Source organism: Canis lupus, chromosome 9, assembly GCF_003254725.2.
Source record: "Canis lupus dingo isolate Sandy chromosome 9, ASM325472v2, whole genome shotgun sequence".
Taxonomy (NCBI): domain Eukaryota; kingdom Metazoa; phylum Chordata; class Mammalia; order Carnivora; family Canidae; genus Canis; species Canis lupus.
In genome coordinates, this window is record NC_064251.1 from 34,987,684 (window position 1) to 35,012,315 (window position 24,632).

The 24,632-nt window shown below is 36.4% G+C and overlaps 1 protein-coding gene across 4 annotated transcripts in view; it reads left to right on the forward strand.

The window, feature by feature from the left end:
• Positions 1-24,632, forward strand: part of GDPD1 (glycerophosphodiester phosphodiesterase domain containing 1) — a 53,561-nt gene that overhangs the window by 20,755 nt on the left and 8,174 nt on the right. For all 4 annotated transcript variants that reach the window (XR_003133590.3, XM_049114154.1, XM_025440199.3 and 1 more), the window contains exons 3-6: positions 9,750-9,885; positions 12,447-12,492; positions 19,086-19,204; positions 19,724-19,813. Coding sequence is in view for 3 of the 4 variants with exons in the window: in XM_049114154.1 (XP_048970111.1) it covers positions 9,750-9,885; positions 12,447-12,492; positions 19,086-19,204; positions 19,724-19,813 (391 nt within the window). In the remaining variant the exon portion in view is untranslated. The remainder of the gene's footprint in view (positions 1-9,749; positions 9,886-12,446; positions 12,493-19,085; positions 19,205-19,723; positions 19,814-24,632) is intronic.

Here is a 24,632-nt window from a genome sequence, read left to right on the forward strand (position 1 = left end):
ACAAATGGAGGAGACCGAACTCCATCCATAAAAAGCATAGAACCAAAGACTAAGGAATTGAACTACACACACACACACACACACACACACACACACACACAGAGTCCCTAAGCCCTTGAGTATGTAAAATCTGGCTCTTAAGAGCTAATAAAACTAGGTTATTAAACCAGGCCGCCTTTGTAAATACCCACAGGACAATTTGATCCCCGTGGTATTAATATGAATGGTAAAAGAAACAAATTGTTTTAGCAATAGCTGGAAGTATAAGTTGGCAGACAGTCAAAGTAATTAATCAGTGACCTGGTTCTCATGATACATTTTTCAGAATATCTAATTAATAGAATACTAATTTCTCATCTATGAAATGGGACTAATAATAAACCCAAGTAATGCAAGGAATAAGTGAGATTCAAATAAATTCCTTAATATAGGGTATGATATTTATTTATTTTTGGACTTACTATTTTTATTTTATTTTTTCCAAATTTTTATTTAAATTCTAGTTAGTTAACATATAGTGTATAGAGTCTCTTTAAAATTATTATATATTGTTTCTGTGGAATTCAAGTAATTTCACATCTTTTAGAGCTAGAGTTTTTATTTCTTCTTCTGGTAATATCAAAGCTTTGGTTCCTTTTTTCTGTTTGTAATCAACTTGTCAGAAAGTCAGCTATATTGGGGCATGTGAGTGGCTCAGTTGGTTAAGGCTGAGACTCTTGATTTCTACTCAGGTCATGATCTCAGGGTTATGAGATAGAGGCCAGCAGGCTCTGTACTCAGCAATCTGCTTGAGATTCTCTCTCTCTCTCTCTTTCCCTCCTCTAACCTCCCCCCACATGTACTGTGCTTGCTCCTTCTCTCTAAAATAAATAAATAGGGATACCTGGGTGGCTCAGCGGTTAAGCATCTGCCTTCGGCTCAGGGCGTGATCACAGGGTCCTGGGATTGAGTCACACATGGGGCTCCCTGCGGGGAGGCTGCTTCTCCCTCTGCCTGTGTGTCTCTGTCTCTCATGAATAAATAAATAAAATCTTTTTAAAAAATCTTTAAAAATTCAGCTATATTAAAAAAATTCAGCTATAAAATATCTGGTGCTTCAATTGAATTAGATGCATATTGTTATTTATGGAAAATTTTGAAAGCCAAAGTGATTTTAAAAATTCCCTTTTTCTAGCTATTTGTGTATCAAATTTGGGATAATTTTACTGGGATAATTTACAAATTGTCCTGGATGTACTTACCCTTGCTTTAATTTTTTATTAGCTTGATAAGAGATACACAATAAATAGAAAGTATTTTTTATATAGTTACTAAACATTTCTAAAAATAGCCAACATTTCAGCTGAGGCAAACTTCAAACTTAGATTTCTTAGGTAAAATGTATAATTTTTTATTTTTTTAAATTGATTAAAAAAATTTTTAAAGATTTTATTTATTCATGAGAGACACACACAGAAAGAGAGGCAGAGACACAAGGCAGAGGGAGAAGCAGGCTTCATGCAGGGAGCCCGACGCGGGACTCGATTCCGCGTCTCCAGGATCACACCCTGGGCCGCAGGCAGCGCTAAACCACTGAGCCACCTGGGCTGACCTATTTGTTTATTATTTTGGGTAGGCTCCATGCCCAATGTGGAACCCAAAGCAGAATTTTTTTAAAGATTTTATTTATTTATTCATGAGAGATACACAGAGAGATGCAGAGACATAGGAAGAGGGAGGAGAAGCAGGCTCCATGCAGGAAGCCCAATGCGGGACTTGATCTTGAGACTCTGGGATCACGCCCTGAGCCAAAAGTAGACCTCAACCGCTGAGCCACCCAGGTGTCCCAGAGTTGTGGGTTTTTTTGTTTTTTTTTAATACAGGACAATATAGATAACCCTTACTCTTACCTTCCATTCATATACTTATGTAAAAAAAAAAAACAAAAGAAAAAGAAAGTAAAATATGCACATGACCAAAAATCAGTATTACTGGGGTGCCTAGGTGGCTGAGCCCTGTATCAGGTTCCCTGCTTAGCCAGAAGTCTGCTTCTTCCTTTCCCTCTGCTGCTCTTCTTGCTTGTACTCTCTCACTCTGTCAAGTAAATAAATAAAATCATTTAAAAAAAAGAAAAGAAATCAGTAGTACCAAATTTTTTTTTAGCTATATGAAGGATTTTAGGATTTTATTTCAAAACTGTTTACTGGCTACATATATTGCTTACAGTTTCTACATTTCTTCTTTTTTAAAAAATTGAACACAATACTGTTTTCAACAACAATATTTACAGAAATTTAAAAATATGGAAAATATGGAAATATGGAAAAGTAATTCTACTAACCTAAAAACTTTTTATTTGCTTCTTGTTTTTTAAGATTTTATTTATGTGAGAGAGAGAGCAAGTGAGAGAGAAGAGAGAGAGAGGATGCTAGAACAGACTCCCCACTGAGATTGGAGCTAGACATAGCCAGATCCCAGGACCCTGAGATCATGACCCGAGCTGAAACTAAGAGCTGGCCACTTAACTAACTGAGCCACCCAGGCACCCACCAAATTAAAATTATATTTAAACTTTATTTTACATCAGTGGGATCATACCACACCTACTTTTTTCATTTAGATATACTTCAAAAATGTCATTCCATGTGACTATTTTATTATTGTAAGTATAGTACTTACTATGCCTGTAGATCATCATTTATGATCATTTAGGTGCTAGCTGGATAATAATTAAAATTTAAAATGTGAATAGAAAAAAAATAAAATGTGAATAGATATCTAATAGATAAGTAAAACATGGCTTCATTCCAGTCATTTAGAAATGTTTGATACCTACAATATGCCCAACATTATGAACATTAGAAAGCATGGAGCAGACATAGGCCTTTCTTCTCTAGGAATTTAATATCTAGTTATAGAGACCTGACTTGATAAAAAAAAAAACCACTGGTAAACAATTTAAGTGCATGGGAATATATTGCACAAACATAATTTATCTACTTTTGTATCGTCTCATCCTACTCGGCTCAACACAGCTCTTACTCTTTCCATTCTTGAATTTTAAAAAGAAAAAATATTTCTTTGTAAAACTTTCTCCCTGCTTCATCCATGTTTACTTTTTCTTCATCTTGAAATGTAACCATGGTGATTAGTGCATAAAGTGCTATGTGGGCATTTTACATATACAGAGTTTTTTTTAAAACAAATACTTAATGGAGTACCAGCTGTTCAAGGTCCTATGCCTAGGCACTAGAAATACAACAATAAACAAGACATAGTCCACAAAACTTTTACTCAAAGAGCTACTGTCTCATTTGGGCAGGGAGGAGATAAATGGATAAATTCAAAACAGTGTTAGTAAATACTATGACAGTAAACCTGAGGTGCTTCAGGAAATCCTGGCAATTTAACAGTATATAAACTGGTGACCTAATCTAATCTGTGGGGATTGGGTTTCTTCAGAAACCACCCGAAATTGTGGTTTCTAAGCTCAGAACTGAAGGGTGACTAAGAGTTAGCAGATAAGGAGAAAAATAAAAACTTAATAAAATATGTATATAATATACATTCCATAAAATGCACAAAGTGTATAGCTCAGTGAATTTTAACATATATATGTGTGTGTGTATTTATATATATACACATATATACCTTTGTAACCACCATCCAGTTAAAGATATAGAACATTTCTAGCACCCTTGAAGCTGTCCTTGCCACCTTTCCCAGCCCAGACCTTTCCCTGTCCACACTACTTGTCCCTAGATAGCCATTATTCTAATTTCTATTATAAATTGATTTTGCTTATTCCCAATAACATAAATGTAATCGTACAGTATTTACACTTTGTTTTTGGCTTTTCTTTCTTCGGTTTATATCTGTAAGATTCATCCATGATGTGTGAAATAACGTTATCTGTTTTTTAATAGCCAAATGCATTCATCCCTCTCTGATAGATACTTAGCAGAAATGGAATTGCAGAATCATAGAGTAGGTCTACATTTATACCTTCCAAAGTGATTATACCAATTGACACTCAAACCAGCAATGTAGAGTTCCAATGCTCCACTGTCTTGCTAATTTGTTGTCAGTCCTTTTAATTTAGCCAGTATAATGGATATGTAGTGCTATCTCATTATGGTTTTAACTTACATTTCCCTGTTGAATTTTTATGTTAAACATCTATCCATACACTTTTTTTTAAAGATTTTATTTATTTATTCATGAGAGACACAGAGAGAGAGAGAGGCAGAGACACAGGCAGAAGGAGAAGCAGGCTCCATGCAGGGAGACTGACGTGGGACTGGATCCCAGGACTCCAGGATCACGCCCCAGGCCAAAGGCAGGCGTTAAACTGCTGTGCCACCCAGGGATCCCTCTATCCATACACTTATTGGTCTTCTGGAAATCTTTTTTTTTTTAATATTTTATTTATTTATTCATGAGAGACACAACAGAGAGAGGCAGAGACATAGGAAGAGGGAGGAGAAGCAGGCTCCATTTCAGAGAGCCCAATGTGGGACTCGATCCTGGGACCACAGGATCACGCCCTGAGCCAAAGGCAGATGCTCAACCACCAGCTACCCAGGCGTCCCTGGTCTTTTGGAACTCTTCATCTAAAAAAAAAAAAAAAGGAACTCTTCATCTGTGATGTGCCTGTTCAAATTTGTGTTTATTATTTTATTGTATATTGTTTTTCTGCGAAAGACATTTAAGGCTAAGAGAGTATTGAAAGACCGTGGAGCTATTTGGAGTGTAAGGTGCAAGGTGGAGAGGAGGTATAGAGAGCTAATATTATCATCACTGCTTTGCAAATAAGGAAACTGAAGCATAAAGAAGCTAAATAATTTGCCCAAGTAAGTAATCTATGCTTTTTCCCTCAACTTTATTGAGGTGTAATTGGCAAATTATATTTCAACTTTACACTGTGATGATTTGATATATGTATACATTGTGAAAGGATTCTTACCATCAAGTTAATTAACACATCCATCACCTCATGTTTACCTTTTTTTTTTTAGCAGTGTTTGTGCTCCTAACCTCTGTGATATTCCCTTTGTAAAAGTCATAGGTTCTTGAATGTGAAAGGAACCTTAGAGATTGTCTCATCGATCTAATCCTTTCAATTTTTCCTTTTTTTAATTTAAAAACATTTATTTTATCATGGTAAAATACACATAACATTAAAGTTAACATTTTAACTATTTTTTTTTTTTTTACACTTTAACTATTTTTAAGTGCGCAGTTCAGTGTCATTAAATATATTCATATTGCTATGCAACTATCACCACTATTCGTCGCCAGAACTTTTTCATCTTTCTGTACCAAAACTCTGGATCTATTCCCTAACCACTTCTCCCCAGACCACCATTCTACTTTCTATTTCTATTAATTTGACTATTTTAGGTACCTTTATATAAGTAGAATCATTAAATGTTTGTATTTTTGTTTTCGCCTCTTTTCATCTTGCATAATATCTTAAAGATTCATTCATTTATGTTATGGCATATATCAAAATTCCCTTCCTTTTTTTTAAAGATTTTATTTATTTATTTGAGAGAGAGAGTCAGAGAGCCAGAGCACAAATGGGAAAGGGAAAAAGCAAGGGAGCCCGATGCAGGGCCCGATACCAGGATCCTGGGATCATGACCTGAGCTGAAGGCAGACACTTAACTGACTGAGCCCCCGGGGTGCCTCAAGATTTTTTTATTTTTAAGTAATCTCTCCACCGAACGTAGACCTCGAACTTACAGCCCTGAGATCAAGAGTCACATACTCTTACCAACTGAGCCATGTAGGCTCCCCAGAATTCCCTTCCTTTTTAAGACTGAATAATATTTGTAGGTATATGCCACATTTTATTTATCCATTCATTAATTGATAGGCAATTAAGTTGCTTCTACTTTTGACTGTTATAAATAATGCTTCTATGAACATTCTTGTGTACATGTTTCTTTAAGTCTCTGCATTCGGATCTTTTCTGTGTGTACCCAGAAATGGAATTGCTGGGTCATATGGTAAATCTATGTTTAATTTTATTTTTATTTTTTTAAGGTTTTATTTATTTATTCATGAGAGAGAGACACACACACACACACAGAGGCAGAGACACAGGCAGAGGGAGAAACAGGCTCCACGCAGAGAGCCCGACATGGGACTTGATCCCGGGTCTCCAGGATCACACACCCTGAGCTGAAGGCGGCACTAAACCGCTGAGCCACCCGGGCTGCCCTCTTTTTTTTTTTTTTTTTTTTAAGATTATATTTATTTATTCATGAGAGACACACACAGAGGCAGAGACATAGGCAGAGACGTAGGCAGACTCCTCAGGGAGCCTGATATAGGACTCCATCCCAGGCCCCTGGGATCACACCCTGAGCCAAAGGCAGATGCTCAACCACTGAGCCACCCAGGTGCCCCATATATTTAATTTTCTTGAGGAACTGCCATTTTATATTCCTGCCAACAATACACAAGTGTTCCAGTATCTCCACATTCTGGCCAATACTTTTTCTTTTTCTCTTTTCTTTCCTTCTTCTTCTTCTTCTTTTTGTTTTTTTTAGAATAATCACCCCAATGAGTATGAAATAGTGTCTTCTGTGGTTTTCTTTGTTTGTTTACTTATTTATTTTTATTTGTTTAAGATGTATATATTTATTTATTTATAAAGATTTTATTTATTCATTCATGAAAGACATACAGAGGGAGAGAGAGGCAGACACACAGGCAGAGGGAGGAGCAGGCTCCATGCAGGGAGCCCAACGTGGGACCTGATCCCGGGTCTCCAGGATCATGCCCTGGACCGAAGGTGGCACTAAACCGCTGAGCCACCAGGGCTGCCCAGATTTTTATTTATTTATTCATGAGAGACAGAGAGAGAGAGAGAGAGAGAGAGAGAGGCAGAGGGAGAAGTAGACTCCATGCAGGGAGCCTGATGTGAGACTCGATCCCAGGTCTCCAGGATCAGGCCCTGGGCTGAAGGCAGCGCCAAACCACTGAGCCACCCGGGCTGCCATTTGTTTGTTTGTTTGTTTGTTTGTTTGTTTATTTATTTATTTATTTATTGTAGTCTCTATATCCAGTGTAGGGCTCAGACTCACAACCCCAAGATCAAGAGTCACACACATCTCTTCCAGCTGAGCAGTCAGGTGCCCCTCTTACTGTGTTTGACTGGATTTCCCTAATGATTAGTGATATTGATCATCTTTCCATGTGCTTCTTGTCATGTCTTCTTCGGAGAAACATCTATTCAAGTCCTTTCCTTATTTTGTTGTTTGTTTCCTTATTTTGTTGTCAGATTATTTTGTTGTTAAGTTTTAGGGGTTCTTTATATACTGTGGATATTAATCCTTTATCACATGATGATTTGCATGTATTTTCTCCCGTTCTGTGGATTGCCTTTTTACTTTGTTAATGTCCCTTGATGCACAAAAGCTTTTAATTTTGATGAAATACAATTTGTCTTTTTTTTCTTTTGTTGCCTGTGTTTTTGGTGTCATAGCCAAGAAATAATTGCCAAATCCAGTGTGATGAAGCTTCTCTCATATGTTGCCTTCTAAGAGTTTTTTTTCAGTTTAGATGTTATGGTTAGGTCTTTGATCAATTTTTAGTTTATTTTTTGATATGGTGTTAGGTAAGAATCCAACTTAATTCGTCTACATCTGGATATCTGGTTTCCTCAGCACCATTTGTTGAAAAGATTGTCCTTTCCCCATTGAATGGTTGAAAATCATTTGACATAGTATATGAGAGGGTTTATTTCTGGATTCTCTATTCTATTTCATTGATTTATATTCTATTTCATTGATTTATATTCTATTTCATTGATTTATATGTCTGTCTTTATGCCAACACCATATTTCTTTGATTGTGGTAGCTTTATAGTAAGTATTGAAATTAGGAAGTATGAATCTTCCTACTTAGTTGTTCTTTTTCAAGATTGTTTTGACTCTTCGGGTTTCCTTAAGATTTCACATACATTTTATAGTTTTTTTTTTTTTTTTAGTAATCTCTATACCCAATATGGGGCTCAAACTCACAAACCCAAATTCAAGTCACATGGTCTTCTGAATGAGCCAGCCAACTGCCCTTCAGGCATTTTAGGATGGAATTTTCTTTTTCTTTTCTTATTTAGTTATTTATTTATTTTTAAAGATTTTATTTATTTATTCATGAGAGACACAGAGAGGGAGAGAGAGAGAGGCAGAGACACAGGCAGAGGGAGAAGCAGGCTCCTCACAGGGAGCCCAATGTGGGACTCGATCCCAGGACCCTGGGATCACACCCTGAGCCAAAGGCAGATGCTCAACCGCTGAGCCACCCAGACATTCCTAGGATGGAATTTTCTATTTTTGTAAAAAACATTTTGCAAAATCATTGGGATTTTGATAAGAATTGCATTGAATGTGTAGATCAGTGTAGCTTAATAATATTAAGTGTTGTAAGCCATGAACATGGGACCATTTATGTATGTCTCCTTTAATTTCTTTCATCAATGTTCTATAGTTTTCATTGTACAGGTTTGTTACTTCCTTGGCTAAGTTAATTCCTAAGTTATTTTGTTTTTGTTTTTGTTTTTGTTTTAGGGAGGGGAGGGGCAGAGGAAGCTTGATCTCACCACCCTGGGATCATGACCTGAACCAAAATCAAAAGTCAGACACTTGACTGACTGAACCATACAGGCACCCAATTTTTTATTCTTTTTGATGCTATTATAAGTGGATTGTTTTATGATTTTATTATTTCCCTTTTTACATCATTCATTGGTAATATATAGAATTGTAACTGATTTATGTGTGTTGACTTTTTTAAGATTTTATTTGAGAAAGAAAGAGCACAAGCAGGGTAGAGAGACAGGGAGAAGCAGACTCCCCACTGAACAGGTAGTCCAATTCAGGGCTTGAACCCAGGACCCCGAAACCATGAACCCAGCTCAGCCAACTGAGCCATCCAGGTGCCCCTCTGTGTTGATTTTTTATATTCTGCTGCTTTAGTGAGTTTATTAGTTCTTGCAGGTTTTTTTTTTATTTTTATTTATTTATGATAGTCACACAGAGAGAGAGAGGCAGAGACACAGGCAGAGGGAGAAGCAGGCTCCATGCACCGGGAGCCTGACGTGGGACTTGATCCCGGGTCTCCAGGATCGCGCCCTGAGCCAAAGGCAGGCGCCAAACCGCTGAGCCACCCAGGGATCCCAGTTCTTGCAGTTTTATTTGTGGGTAGAGTCTTTAAGATTTCTACATACAAGATCATGTCATCTGTGAACAGAGATAATTTTACTTCTTCTTTTCCAATTTGGATTCCCAGCTCCCTTTTTTTCTTGCTTAACTGCTCTGGCTGGAATTTCTAATCCTATGTTGAATTAAAGTGACAAAGATTGGCACCATTTTCTTGTTCTTTAATCCTACCATTTTTTAGATGTGAAAATGTGGGCCTAGAGAAAGACATTTACTTGCCCATAGTTACACAGTAAGTTCATAGCAAAGTGGGAATTGGTATCCAGACCTTTTTTAAATTCTGATCCAGTATTTTTTCTATTATATTGGGTTGACAGAAATATGGATAGCTGGTTATGGAAAGGGGCAACATGATTCTCTTATTCTGTTTAGAATATTTTCACATCAATATATTATAATAGATGACAGTATAGAGAAGTATCAGTGTTATGAGATTTTTTGCTATTTGTAACTCCTGATTTTTACATTTAACGCATATAATGTAAATTAAGTTTACTTAACTTTCAGAATGTCATTATTCTTCTTGCATTTCTTCAGTGCAGTTACAATTGGAACTGATATGCTGGAACTGGACTGCCATATCACAAAAGATGAACAAGTTGTAGTGTCACATGATGAGAATCTAAAGAGATCAACTGGGGTCAATGTAAACATCTCTGATCTAAAGTACTGTGTAAGTAAAAATGTATAATAAACTAATATCTAGTACATATTTGGGCCTATAAGATTTTTAAAAATAATGAATGCCAAAGAAAATTTTAAAAACTATTCTAACTTTCAGTGAGGATTTATACTCACTACAGAAATCTGTGGATACATCTTTGGAGACTTACTTTTATAAATATTTTAACAAAATTACCAAAGTCTTCAAATATAAAATGACTGGAGTTCAACTTGCTTCCTGTTTGATGTATGCTACAATTTATTTGATTCAGATTAAATATATGAATTAATTTTAGTCTTTAAGTATAGGAAACCTGATTTTAGTAGTTTACATGCCATTATAGTAAAGACTGGTAAATGGATGGAAAATAATGCTTTACTTTACCACCTAAAGAAAAGCTATGTTAACAGAATTCTATCTTTATGTGTACCCTGTATGTTTTTTGCATAGTTGTGATCCTACTCGATATTATATATATATTGTTTTTGAACACTTTAACATTATGGCATGATACACATTTTTCCATGCTTTTTTTTTTTTTAAAGATTTATTTATTTTTGAGAGAGACAGTGAGAGAGAGCATACAAGAGAGAGAGCATGCAAGAGACAGTGAGAGAGCAGAAAGGGAGAGAGAGAGAAAATCCTCAAGGAGACTCCCTGTAGAGCCCAATGTGGGGCTTGATCCCAGGACCCTGAGATCATGACCTGTGCTGAAACCATGCATCAGACCCTTGACCAACTGAGCCACCCAGGTGCCCCTGCTTTTAATTTTTTTAATAGACTTCAACTTTTAGAGTGGTTACTAGGTCATAGCAAAGTTGAGCAGAAAGTATAGAGTTCCACATAGCTTCTGACCCTCCACAGGTACAGCCGCCCCCTCCCCCACCAACATCCTGCACCTGAGGGGTGCATTTGATAAAATCTGTGAACCTATATTGACACATCATTATCACCTCAAAATCCATAGCTGATATTAGAATTTATTCTTAATGTTGTACATTCTATGGGCTTGAACATATAATGGCATGTTGTTTTTAATGTATAATGATGAAAAAAAATGTATAATGAGGTATCAGCTGTCATAGTGTTGTGCATAATAGGTTCACTGCCTAAAAACCCTCCGTGTTCTGCCTTTTCATCCTTGCTGCCCTCCAGCCCCTGGCAACCACTGATCTTTTTATTTTCTCCACGCTTTTACTTTTTCCAGAATGTCTATAGTTGGAATTGTATGAGATTTAGCCTTTTCAGATTCCATGCTTATTTTTCTTTTCTTTTCTTTTTTAAAGATTTTATTTATTTATTCACGAGAAACACACAAGAGAGAGAGGCAGAGACACAGGCAGACGGAGAAGCAGGCTCCATGCAGGAAGCCAGATGGGGTACTCGATCCCGGGACTCCAGGATCACGCCCTGGGCCAAAGGCAGGCGCTAAACCGCGGAGCCACCCAGGGATCCCCCCCAGGCATTGCCCCCCTGGCATCCCCACCCCCGGGCATCCCTTATATAGAGTTTTTAAAAGATATAAGCATATGGATCCCTGGGTGGCGCAGCGGTTTGGCGCCTGCCTTTGGCCCAGGGCGCGATCCTGGAGACCCGGGATCAAATCCCACGTCGGGCTCCCGGTGCATGGAGCCTGCTTCTCCCTCTGCCTGTGTCTCTGCCTCTCTCTCTCACTGTGTGCCTATCATAAATAAAAAAAAAGATATAAGCATATATTTATGAAGACACGCATATAAATATATTTATTAAAAGTATCTAATAAGGTTATCTCATAGTTTAGTATATATATGTAACCAAAGCAAGCAAGTTATCTCTGTTTTTAAAATTATTTCCCTAAGTAAACCCCCATCAGGGAAATTATTTGGTAAAAGATTAGGAGTATGATAGCATCTTAATATACATTGAAAGTTGTAATTGCCAGCTTGCTTTCTAAAAGTGTTTAAGAGTTCTAAAACTCTGGGGCATCTGGCTGGCTCAGTAGGTAGAACATGTGACTCTTTTCATTTTTTTATTTTATTTTATTTTATTTTTTTTAGCATGTGACTCTTGATCTCAGGGTTATGAGTTCAAGCCCCATGTTGCTCACAGAGATTATTAAAAAATAAAATATAGTAAAATTTTTTTTAATTCTAAAATGTGATATTTGAGGAATTCCCATTTTGCCATACCCTTACCATTATTGGGTATTAAAACAAAAATTCCCTAAATTTAAATTTTAGTTAGCATTTATTTGATTATTTGTGAGTTTAAAGATTTTTTTCTGGATGATTGTTAGTCATTTTTAGAAATTGTCTATTCTTGATGCTTGTCTATGGAAGTATTTATATATTATTATTAGAAAGGTCCATATTAGTGCAAATTTTTTTTTCTTGTAAGATGTGAAAGTAGTTATATAATTAATTTGCTGTTTGGGATGTTCTGCCAAAGAGTGCCCTATGCAAACATAGGTAATCATAGTTAATGTTTTTATTCTTTTGTTTTTTGAAGAAGCATATCTTTGTCTTACTGTAAGACACTAAAATGCTTTTAAATTTTGGGGAGTTAACTTTTTTCAATCATATCTTTTAAAGGAACTTCCACCTTACCTTGGCAAACTGGATGTCACATTTCAAAGAGGTAATATTTCCCATTTGCAGCTTATACATTTACATTAAAGTGTATTCATTTACACTGAGAATTAGATATACATGTGTGTTTTTATGTGATAGGAAGTTCCAGCTAAAAGTACTGCCCTCAATACTTACTCTCGCAGACCTACAAATCTGAAATCTTGACCCTGAGATGAAGGCTAGAGATTTAACTGGCTCATTCTATTTAAATTTATGTACAGTTAATTTAAGCCTAAATACTAATTACAAGAAACCTAGACATTATTGGGGCTACTTTGCATTTCTAAAGCTTCAAATTCTAGAAGATTACTATAACTTGTAGTAAAATCCATCATAAGTAAAATAAATGAAAAGACATTAGAAGGACACCTTTCAGATCCTTACTGATTCTATAACACGTGAGTTTATATCATTTCACTGTTCCCTATCTTAAATTATTAGAGAGAATTCTGTTACTCAGATGAACCACCCATTTCCTGGTCATTGTCACTTTTTAATCACTAGCATAGCAGTTTTCTCCCTTTTGAGGGAATATTTCTCACAAAGGAACGTGTTCCTTGGCCCCATTTGTTAGCTTTGTTACAATGGAACATGGTGATAAAGGTTGCTGAGCCAGTATAGGGTCCCACAATCACAATTCAGCCTCATGTTTTGAATCATCCAAACGTAGCCCAGTAGAACTACAAGATGCTACATGGTGTGGTCCTTGATGTGGTATGGTTTGCATATAGTTAAAACCTTAGTTAAATGTCAAGGATCTAAAGAACTGTAACTGCTCTGTGAACTAGACTTAAAATCGGCCAATATAATTTCTCCTTGACTGGAAGACTTAAGAAAGCCAAATAAAAATCAGAAAATTGTTTAAATTAGCTATTTCTAAAGGATGTTTAGATCTGAAGTTTTCTTGATTTTACTTTCCAGGTAAGTATCATTAAGCTGTATTGGTTTGCAGAAACATTTTTTTCATTTTTTATGATTAACAGGATTATATTTGCCAAGCTATTATAATATTTGTGTCAATTGCAGATTTGTGAAGATTAAAAATATTTCATTTCATAAGTGAAGGGTTTTTTGTTGTTGTTGTTCTTTGGGGGTTTTATTTTTTTGTTGTTGTTCTTGTTTAATTTTTCCTCTTGTAGAGCAAAGCCAAAGCCTCACAAAAAAATAAAAGATCCTTGGAGGAATAAAATGTTTTCATTTTTTTCTAAGGTTTATACCTTCCTTTCTTTTTTAAAAATTTATTTAATTTCTTTTATTTTTATTTATTTATTCATGAGAGACACAGACTGAGAGAGAGGCAGAGACATAGGCAGAGGGAGAAGCAGGCTCCTCACAGGGAGTTCGATGCGGGACTTGATCCCAGATCCTGGGATCAAGACCTGAGCCGAAGGCAGACACCCAACCACTGAGCCACCCAGGGGTCACCCTTTTTTTTTTTTTTTTTAAGTTTTTATTTATATACCTTTGTCATAAAGCCATAAAACTTTTGAATAGGCAGTGACCTTTGAGGCCATGTAATTCCATATCTCCTTGTGTTTTAGATAAGGAAACTGAGGCCTAGGGATGTAAATTAACTTTCTTTTAAAAAGATTTTATTTATTTATTTGAGAGAGAGAAATAGAGTGTATACACAAGACAGAGCACAAGCAGTGGGGAAGGGCAGAGGGAAGGAAGAAGCAGATTCCCTGCTGTGCAGGGAGCCCAACACAGGGCTTGATCCCAAGACCCTCAGATTGTGACCTAAGCTGAAGGCAGACACTAACCCACTGAACCACCCATTTTACACCCAGATGTAAATTAACTTGATTAAGGTCATACAACAAATAAATGACAGAGCTAGGACTTGAAACTAGGTCTCCTTCTAACCAGGCCAATGTTCAGCTGTACCTTACTGCCTCTCCATCTAAAGAGTCTCTCTCTCTTTTTTTTAATTAAGTAGGATCCATGCCCAACATGGGACTAGAAGTCATGACCCTGGGATCAAGAGTCTCATGCTCTCCCGACTGAGCTATCCAGGCACCCCTAACAAGCCTCTCCAAATGCCTTAACAGCAATGCCATGTACTCTCAAGTTTCAGACACCTAGAAAAATAATTTTTGTTCATATTGCATTCAGGTTTTTTTTTTAATATTTTATTTATTTATTCATGAGAGACAGAGAGAGAGAGGCAGAGACACAGGCAGAGGAAGAAGCAGGCTCCATGCAGGGAACCTTATGTGGGACTTGATCCGGGGTCTCCAGGATCGCACCCTGGGCTGCAGGCGGCGCTAAACCGCTGCACCACAGGGGCTGCCCATAGGTGTTTTTTGTTTGTTTGTTTGTTTTTTAAGATTTTATTTATTTATTCAGGAGAGACACAGAGGGAAAGGCAGAGACATAGGCAGAGGGAGAAGCAGACTTCTATAGGGAGCCTGATGCAGGACTCCATACCAGGACAGCGAGATTACAACCAGAGCCAAAGGCAGACGGTCAACCACTGAGCCACCTAGGTGCCACTGTGTTCAGTTTATATCACAATTAACTTGAGACTCTGCCTCAAATGTGAAGTTTACCTTAAATGTGAAGTTTATAGGCTAATATATAGTACTATAAAAACTTGACTCAGATTAGGCCCATAGTTGTTCCTTTCTTTTTTTTTGGGGGGGGGGTGTCCAATTCCCCTGCTCAGAACTCATGCTTACTTTTCTTTAAATGCTAGAGAAAGACAGACTACCAACTTTCAGGGGAATACAGATTTTAGCCCTCTTGCTTTTTATTTATTCATGAGAGACACACACACACAGAGAGGCAGAGACACAGGCAGAGGGAGAAGCAGGCTCCATGCTGGGAACCCAATGTGGGACTCAGTCCCAGGACTCCAGGATCATACCCTGGGCTGAAGGCTGCGCTAAACCGCTGAGCCACCGGGGCTGCCCCTTCTTGCTTTATGGTTCATAATTTTACTGAAATAATTGTTTTTTTTTAAGGTGCTTTGATGTGCCACAAGCTACATTAAAAAATAAATATAAAGAAATAATATAAAAATTTATTAACCAAAGGGTTATTATCTATCCTGCTTACTTAAAAGTAGCCTTTAAATGGAAAATACATAATCTGATAATCTAAAGTTGATCAGAATGATCAGTTTTCAAGTTCTAGCACATTTATAGAGGTAACTTCACTCATTCTATTACCTAACACATCCTCTGGCATACTCCTTGCCTGTCACTCTTGTTTTCCTATTTCCGTTTTTGTAGTATTTCACAGGTGGTTAACTTCTGCCCAGAACAATACTGGGGACAAACTTCTTTCCTCAACTGATTTTCTATATTCTATGCTGGCTGAGGCATCTAATGTAAATATCTTCACATTACTTTAGCATGCTTTTTTTCTTAGTTATTAGTATAACTTTAATTTCCTTGTTTGTCCCACTATTAGATGCAGTATTATCCTTATTGTATAATGCTCCAAAGTTAGTTTTATCTGTTTGACTTTTTTCTAAGTTGATTTTTGCAAACATTTTACCTGAGTGTGAGTAATTCTTTGTCTGTAGCAATTCTTTTGACTGCCAAATTATTTTTTCCACACTTAACAAGCTAACAATTTTTTTTACTTAACTAAAATAGCACTGTTTAAATGAAGTGTAGTGCTAGAAATGTTCTGTATTTGCACTGTCAGTTACAATAGCCAATAACCACATGTGACTGTTGAACACTTAGAAAATGTGCCTCGTCCAACTCAGGGACTGAATTTTTAGTCTTATTTAATTTGAATTTTAATAGCTCTATGTGGCTAGTGGCTACCATATTAAACTGTGCAGAACTAGAATATCATGTTCAGACTTTTTAGATTGTAACAGAAACTAGTTTATACTAGCTTAAGAGGAAAAAAAACCACAACAGATTTATTTTATCATGAACTGTCTATAATAGTGGTGGATCTGTGGTTAAACATTATTAGATCCAGGGGCACAAAAGGGACTCTTTTTTATTCATTCCATAGTTCTGCTTCTTTTGGGTCTTACCCTCTTCCAGTGTAGATGGATTTTGTCCTTATGGCAGGGAACATGATCACTGACAACTCATTCATATCCTGCCTGCACATTGACCCAAAGGTAAAAAAAAAGAAAAAAAAAAAAAAAAAAAAGCAATCTTCCCTTTAAGCTTCAAGGGAAAGTTCTAGATAAAGACACTGATTGGCCCAGCATGGGTCATGTGTCCATCCTTGAGCTATTCCCTGTGGACAAAGAGATGGGCTATTATAATGGGCCAGACCTAGGGCATATACCTCCCCATGAGAATAAAGGGGAAATGGGTCCTGTTTTTGAGAACCCAGTCAGAACAATGTAAAATAAGGGAGATGCAGTCTTCCAAGGGAAGAAAGAGTGCTGGATGGGTAAAAACAAGTTAAATTTTTAGATATTTACATAATTTTTACTGTTCAATTCAGTAGTCTACAATAAGTCTAAACTCAGTTATAAGTGCTAGAAATCCATCTCAAGATAGTTAAAAAAATTTTTTTAGATACTTTGGTTCTTAAAAAAAAAAAAAGAATTTGGTTCTTCTAACAAAAAAGTCTAGAGATTCTAGGTCTTCAGACATGACTAATTTCAGTTGCTTACACCGTAATTAGTCTCTATCTCTTTTTCTTGGTCCAGTTTCATTTATGTTAGCTCTGTTCTCAGACACACCTTCTACACATAAACAACATCTGACAACATCAAAGTACACCATCCATTCAGCTGAAGATTTCAGGAGACCTCTCCTCATGTTCACAGTGTTATGGTCCATGTGCTGTGGCCAAGGAGACAGAGCCAAATGATTGAGAGTCAGTCAAAATGATCCAGAGCTCCATCCGAGTTACAAGAAGCAGTAAAAAGGCAATAGGAATGGAACACAGAACAGACAAAACAGTAATACTTTTTTCCTTTTTTTTTCTTTTCTCATTTATATGCTGTCTTTACATATAAGTCTGTATTATAAATATTTTTTAACATGGCTTTAATTTACTGTGTTGATACACTTTGTATAATAAAGATGAAATAAGGGATCTTTTACTATTTTTTATTCACATAGTAGTGGGATTGAAGTTTCAGATGGGAGAGAGAATTTTATGATACTTATGCAGTGTGTACAGCATACTATGTAAATGATTCAAGGCAAAAGAGATTAGGAAAAATAAAAAATTAACCCTCAGGAAAGGTAAAAAATGATGAAAAGTCCTCATCTAATTTTTTTATGACTCTAATTTCTACTAAATTTTGCCTAGGAAAAGAATAAAAAAAGTTTTCTTTGAGTAGCTGTATTGATACAATTCTTTAACACACTCCTGAATTAGCATGTATTTCCCTTGCCTGAACATATATATTCTCAATCTCCAAAAATTTCAATGGTGATATCATAGCAAAACTTTCCAAACAACCAGTATCAACTAGTAGAGTATAGGGTTATTGTTTTTTTCCTTCTACCTCCTGGTTCTCAGGAAGGATCTGTAACAAAAGAGAGACTACCAAGAGAAAAACAAACAGAAGTTTATTAATTTATATGTGTCATTGGAGAAACTCAAGGATGAGTAACTCAAAGGCTGGTGAGAACTTGAGTTTATCTAGCATCTTAACAAACAAAGAAAATCCAATACATTTTCAGAGAAGTAACAAGACAAATAAAAAGGATTTTGAGGGGGTGGGGCAAAAAAAAGGATTTTGAGTTTCTAGGGTGGCAAATTGTGGGAACTTAAGTAGATGGGTGAATAATGGAAAATAAAGGCTAGTCAGTACTTTGTTGTGCAGAGTTCTGTGGTACTATCTGTAGATCTAAATTGTCAGTGATACGTTTCGTATGAATTTAAGTCTTGTTTCTAGGCAGATGGAAAAGGACAGAACACTTTTCTTATATCTGCCTCATCTCAGTTGCCTTCAGTTCAAAATAATCCTTATGCCAAAGTGGCATACTGTGGAATGGCAAACTCTGTTACCTTTCGGGGGAATGGTTAAATTAAAATAATGAAGTTGTTGCATAGCTACTCAATGGAGCATTTTAAAACCATTTAAAATAATAATTATATAATAAGTTTTTTTTAAAGATTTTATTTGTTTATTCATGAGAGACACACACACACAGAGAGAGAGAGAGAGAGAGAGAGAGAGAGAGAGAGGGAGGCAGAGACCTAGGCAGAGGGAGAAGCAGGCTCCATGCAGGAAGCTCGAAGTGGGACTCAATCCCAGGACTCTGGGATCATGCCCTGCACCAAAGGCAGACGCTCAACCACTGAGCCACCCAGGCATCCCCATAATTCTAAATTCTAAGTGTTTTAACATGCAACATTTATTTTTTACTTATGTAAAAAGATCAGGTTAAGGTCTGTAGGTACACTATATTCTAACTACTAAATTATGCCTAGGAAAAGAGTAGAGCAAGTATACTAAATGGTCACAATGGTTAAATCTAAGTTGTTGGATTTTAGATGAATTTCCTTTTCTTTATACTTTTCTTAATTTTGCTAATGTCCTATATGAATACATACTATTGTGAAAACAATAACTTTATCAATTTTTTTCTCCCTGATCATCAAAAAAGTAAAAGTTATCTTTTAAAAATACCTTCAAAAATCTTGCTTCCTCAGCATGCCAGTGTGAAGGAAAAGATAACCGAATTCCATTACTGAAGGAAGTTTTCGAGGCCTTTCCTAACACTCCTATTAACATCGATATCAAGGTCAACAACAACGTGCTGATAAAGAAGGTAGGCAGGCAGTGCCTCTTCTGGGTGTGCTGTGTCAGATTTCACAAACTAAATAAGGCCAGAGTAGGTGACTTCATAGATTGATAATGTTCAAGGAAATGTGATACTCTAAGGATCAGTATTGTCTTAAATAATGCCCTGGTAGAAGAGATCACTCTACTTACAGAAAAGCCTATTTTCAGAGTAAGTTGTCTTGTCTCAATCGTGGATAGAAAGTGAGCTCCTGTGAACCAATTGTTATGGCATCGATACAATTAGCCTCTTCAAATTCACTTGTTTCATTTGTAGTTAGCTTACATCAAGTGACTGGGCAGTCATATTCTATTAGATAAATCATAGAATGGCAAAATATAAGTAATTGCTTATGTTTTATAACTAATCTGAATTCACATATTGGTTCTTCCCAAAGTTTATACTATTTACTGGCAGAAAGTCAGTGGTAATCCATTTTTAAACTGAAGTAATGTAAGTGGATTTACAAATGTGCACATACATAAACTTTTGCATTTTCACACGTAGGTTTCAGAGTTGGTGAAGCAGTACAGACGAGAACACATAACGGTTTGGGGTAATGCCAGTTATGAAATTGTAGAAAAGTGCTACAGAGAGGTAAGCTTCAGAAATGACACAGAATGATCTTTCTTGCTGTTGTGTATCTATAAATGTTATCACAGTAATAACTTTTAAAAATTCTTATTTCAAAGCCTTGATACAAAGACAGATGGTAGAAGCACCTAACCAGAGGTTTACTGATAGAGGTAATGGATTTAATAGAAATAATATACTTGGGCTGGCTCATAGAATTCTTATTTTTACATGCTAATGTTAGTTGTTTGCCAACATTTTATTATGTACATTATGAAACAAAATATGATTCTTGTCTTTTTATATCTGTTCTTTTTGTTAGGTTATTGAAATTATTTGTGTAATTTTGAATTGAGGAAAGTATTCAGTCCTTCACTTCTTTAGTTGAAGCTTCTTGGTTCCCTACCTCCCAGGAAGAACTAATCAAATTAATCCGGGATCCTAATTATCAGGTGGTATATAAAAGTATGGCCATCTGAAATTTTTCTGTTTGAAGAAAATATATCTATAAAAAGTTAATTTGATATATTTTGACATGCTATGCTATACCTCTATAAGCAAGTTTTGCTATATACTATAGGTATTCTAAATATAGCATCTATACTTATATACTATAGCAGATATAGCTAGGAGAATATGAAATTTAAAATGTTAAAAAACCTTAAGCATTGAAGACGCTTTCAGAATACAAGTGATAGTGCAGAATAAATACTGCAACACAAGTAGCAATTCAAAATACAAGATTTCTTTTGGGAAGGTCTACCTTTCCTATCAAAGAAGGCAAAAACATAGATCTAGAATTGGCACCATTATAATTAAAAGTAGAGTTGTACATTAACTAGTACATCAAAGTACCTTAAAGCAAGTAAGTTTTGGGCATCCCTGGGTGGCTTAGCGGTTTGGCGCCTGCCTTTGGCCCAGGGCGTGATCCTGGAGTCCTGGGATCAGGTCTCGCATCGGGCTCCCTGCATGGAGCCTGCTTTTCCCTCTGCCTGTGTCTCTGCCTCTCTCTCTGTCATGAATAAATAAATAAAATCTTAAAAAAAAAAAAAAAGCAAGTAAGTTTTATTTATATGCCACAGGCTCTTTGAGATTCCAAGGTAGCTTGTGTACCAAAGGAGAAAACAGTAATCATTGGGATGAATGGCTTCAGATTGCTAAGAATTTAGGGCTGACTTTTCTAAAACTAATCATAGTTGTCTAATGGTATTTTCACATGTCATTAAAAGTGACTGTAATAGGATGCCTCACAACCTGCTAGCGGTTTTGGGTTTTTGTTTTTGTTTTTGTTTTTTTACATCATTCAAATACTTTTAAAAGTTAAAAAAAAAAAATAGCTGGCGCCTGGGTGGCTCAGTGGTTGAGCATCTGCTTTGGCTCCAGGGTCCTAGGATTGAGTCCCTCATCAGGCTCCCTGTAGAGAACCTGCTTCTCCCTCTGCCTATGTCTCTGTCTCTCTCTGTGTGTCTCTCATGAATAAATAAAATATTTTTTAAACTAAAATAAAAAATAGTGATAACAGTAAATACTGGAGAAGCTAGATCTCTCCTATATAGCAGGTGGGAATGTAAAGTAGTACAGCCACTCTCTTCATTAGTTGGTTAGTTTCTTATCAAGCTAAACATACACTTACCATATTAACCAGCAATCTTGCTCTTGGGCATTTATCTTAGAAAAATGAATTATGTTCATAAAATGAAACGAACTTATGCTCATAAAAACCTGTGTATTAATATTTATAGCAGCTTTATTTATAATAGCAAAATACTGGAAACCAACCAAAATGCCCTTCAGTGGGTAGATGACTGAATAAACTGATACATCCACATGATATAATACTATTCAGCCATGAAAGGAAATGAACTACTGATACTGTCCTCATCCTCAAAGACATTTTGCTTAGTGAAAAAAATTAACCGCAAAAGGTTACATCCTGGAATCACTATATTGTATCCCTGAAACTAATATAATACTGTATGTTAATTAACTGAATTTAAAAGAAACTTAAAGGAACCAAAAATAAAACAAAACAAATAGATTACATACTGTATGATTCCATTTATGTAATGTTCTCAAATTCTATTCTTCTATAGACATGAAGAGTAGGTAAGTGGCTGCCAGGGGACAGAGAGGGGGGTGGGGTAGAGTGCAGGAAAATACAAAGATTTAACAGGAAAGAGTTATGTGTGCTGGAACTGTCCTGTAGCTTGATGGTGGTGGAGGTTACATGAACTGATACATTGTTAAAACTGCACTAAACCAAACACATGCACAAATGAATACAGATTTTAAAAGTGATGACAACTGAATAAGGTGATAACAGTGATATACCGGCCCAGGAGGGAGGGAGGGAGGGAGGGAGGGAGGGAAGGAGGAAGGGAGGGAGGGAGGGAGGGAGGGAAGGAGGAAGGGAGGGAGGGAGGGAGGGAGGGAGAGAGGGAGGGAGGGAGGGAAGGAAGGAAGGAAGGAAGGAAGGAAGGAAGGAAGGAAGGAAGGAAGGAAGGAAGGAAGGAAGGAAGGAAGGAAGGAATATACCAGTATCAAGTCTTGGTTTTTATATTGTTCTAGAGTTACATAAAATATTACTATTTGGGGAAGCTAAATTAAGGGTACATGGGACTCTGTTTTTACAACTTTTTGTGAATCTAATTGTTTCAAAATAAAAGGTCCACTTTTGACCCAGAATTGCAGAACTTTTCCCTTGATTCACATATTTTTCTAGAAGCCTCTGGCTTTCTGTTATTTTAGAACTTAAAAGGTCCAAAACTTCCAGCAGTCATTTTCAAACATCATAGTAAAAATGTCTCAATAATAATTGTTGGTCATAGGGCAACCCCGGTGGTGGAGTGGTTTGGCACCGCCTGCAGCCTGGGGTGTGATCCTGGAGACCTGGAGCCTGCTTCTCCCTCTCCCTCTGCCTGTGTCTCTGCCTCTCTCTCTCTGTGTCTATGAATAAATAAATAAAATCTTTTAAAAAAATAATTGTTGGTCATATAATGAACATGTCATATAATTAAGTCAAGTATCTTTTATTCTTCAAATATGATTTATGAGAATTCTACATTAGCCCTTTAATTCTCAAATGCTAGAAACTAAGAATATAAAAGAAAAATGGGGCACACAGTGTAGAGGGGCAAACATGGCACTTATTCCCACTGAATGACTTTTAATTCATTCTTACTGCAGTGGTTCTTAAACTTGGCTGTATGTTGAAATTACCTGAAAAGTCTCAAAAAAACACTAATGCCTGGATCCCATTCCATAAATTCTATTTATTTTACTCAAGTATAATTGAACACAATGTTTTTTTTTAAAATTTTTATTTATTTATGATAGTCACACAGAGAGAGAGAGAGAGGCGGAGACATAGGCAGAGAGAGAAGCAGGCTCCATGCACCAGGAGCCCGATATGGGATTCGATCCTGGGTCTCCAGGATCGCTCCCTGGGCCAAAGGCAGGCGCTAAACCGCTGCGCCACCCAGGGATTCCTTGAACACAATGTTATATTAGTGACTCCACAAATCTGTACATTGTGCTATGCTCAGCACAAGTGTAGCTACCGTCTGTCAACCATACAACAGCATTACAATACTATTGACTATATTCCCTATGCTGTGCCTTTTATCCCCATGACCTATTCATTCCATAACTGGAAGCCTGTGTCTCTCCCTCCCCTCCTCTCTGGTAACCATCATTCTTTGTATTTATGGGTCTGTTTCTGCTTTTTGTTTATTCATTTTGTTTTTAAATTCCACATATAAGAGAAATCATATGGTCTTTGTCTTTCTCTGTCTGACTAATTTCCTTAGCATAACACCCTCTCAGTCCAACCATGTTGCAGATGGCAAGATTTCCAGATGTTCTAATTTAGAAGATACAGAGTGGCACCAGCCAGTCTGTAGGTCAGTGGTGTGCCAATATACCAAACTTTGCCCTCCCACCAGGGGCAGCCTTGCATGGTTTTCCAGAAGAACCAGTTATTGTTTTTAGTTCTCTGGGTCTAAAGTTGTGTGAGTTTTGAGGTTCAGTCCCAAGCCTATTTTTCCCATAAGCTCTATTATTCTTAGTGTATGAATTTGCAGAAATTAAATTTTTCAGGGGCTTGTACACTGTGTTATAGCTGAAACACTTGTATATGAATAAGCCTAAAATATTACAAAGTGGCATGTGAACATAGGGTCAAGAGAAATCCTCAAACTTATTTACTCAATTTTTTTTAGATAAAGAAGTGGGTAATTTAGACATGCTATTTAAAATAAATTACTTTTTGGCATGAAATTTTTATCTTTATTTTATTATTTTTTAAAGATTTTATTTATTTATTCATGAGAGACACAGAGAGAGAAAGAGAGGCAGAGACATAGGCAGAGGGAGAAGCAGGGTCCATGCAGGGAACCCGATGTAGGACTCGATCCTGGGACTCCAGGATCACACCCTGGGCCAAAGACAGGTGCTGAACTGCTGAGCACCCAGGGATCCCATTAATTTTTAAATATATTATAATTTTTAATATATTATTTTAAATATATAATATAATTCTTTAATTATATTATATATTTTTAATATTTTGTATGGAAAAAATCAAATTTACTGTAATTTCTGTTTATTTTAAAGACAAATATAGGAGGAACTAGGGAGATGGGGATATGAGGGGCTGTTTACTGAGCATAGAATTTCAGTTTTACAAAATGAAAAGAGTTCATATATATATATATATATATATATATATATATGAAGCTTGCATTTTAAGGGTTTTGGGATCTTGAACACATTTTCCAATAGAAACCCAAAATGGTGGCTAGATCCTTCGACTAGCTTATGAAATCCTATTTATATTTGATGC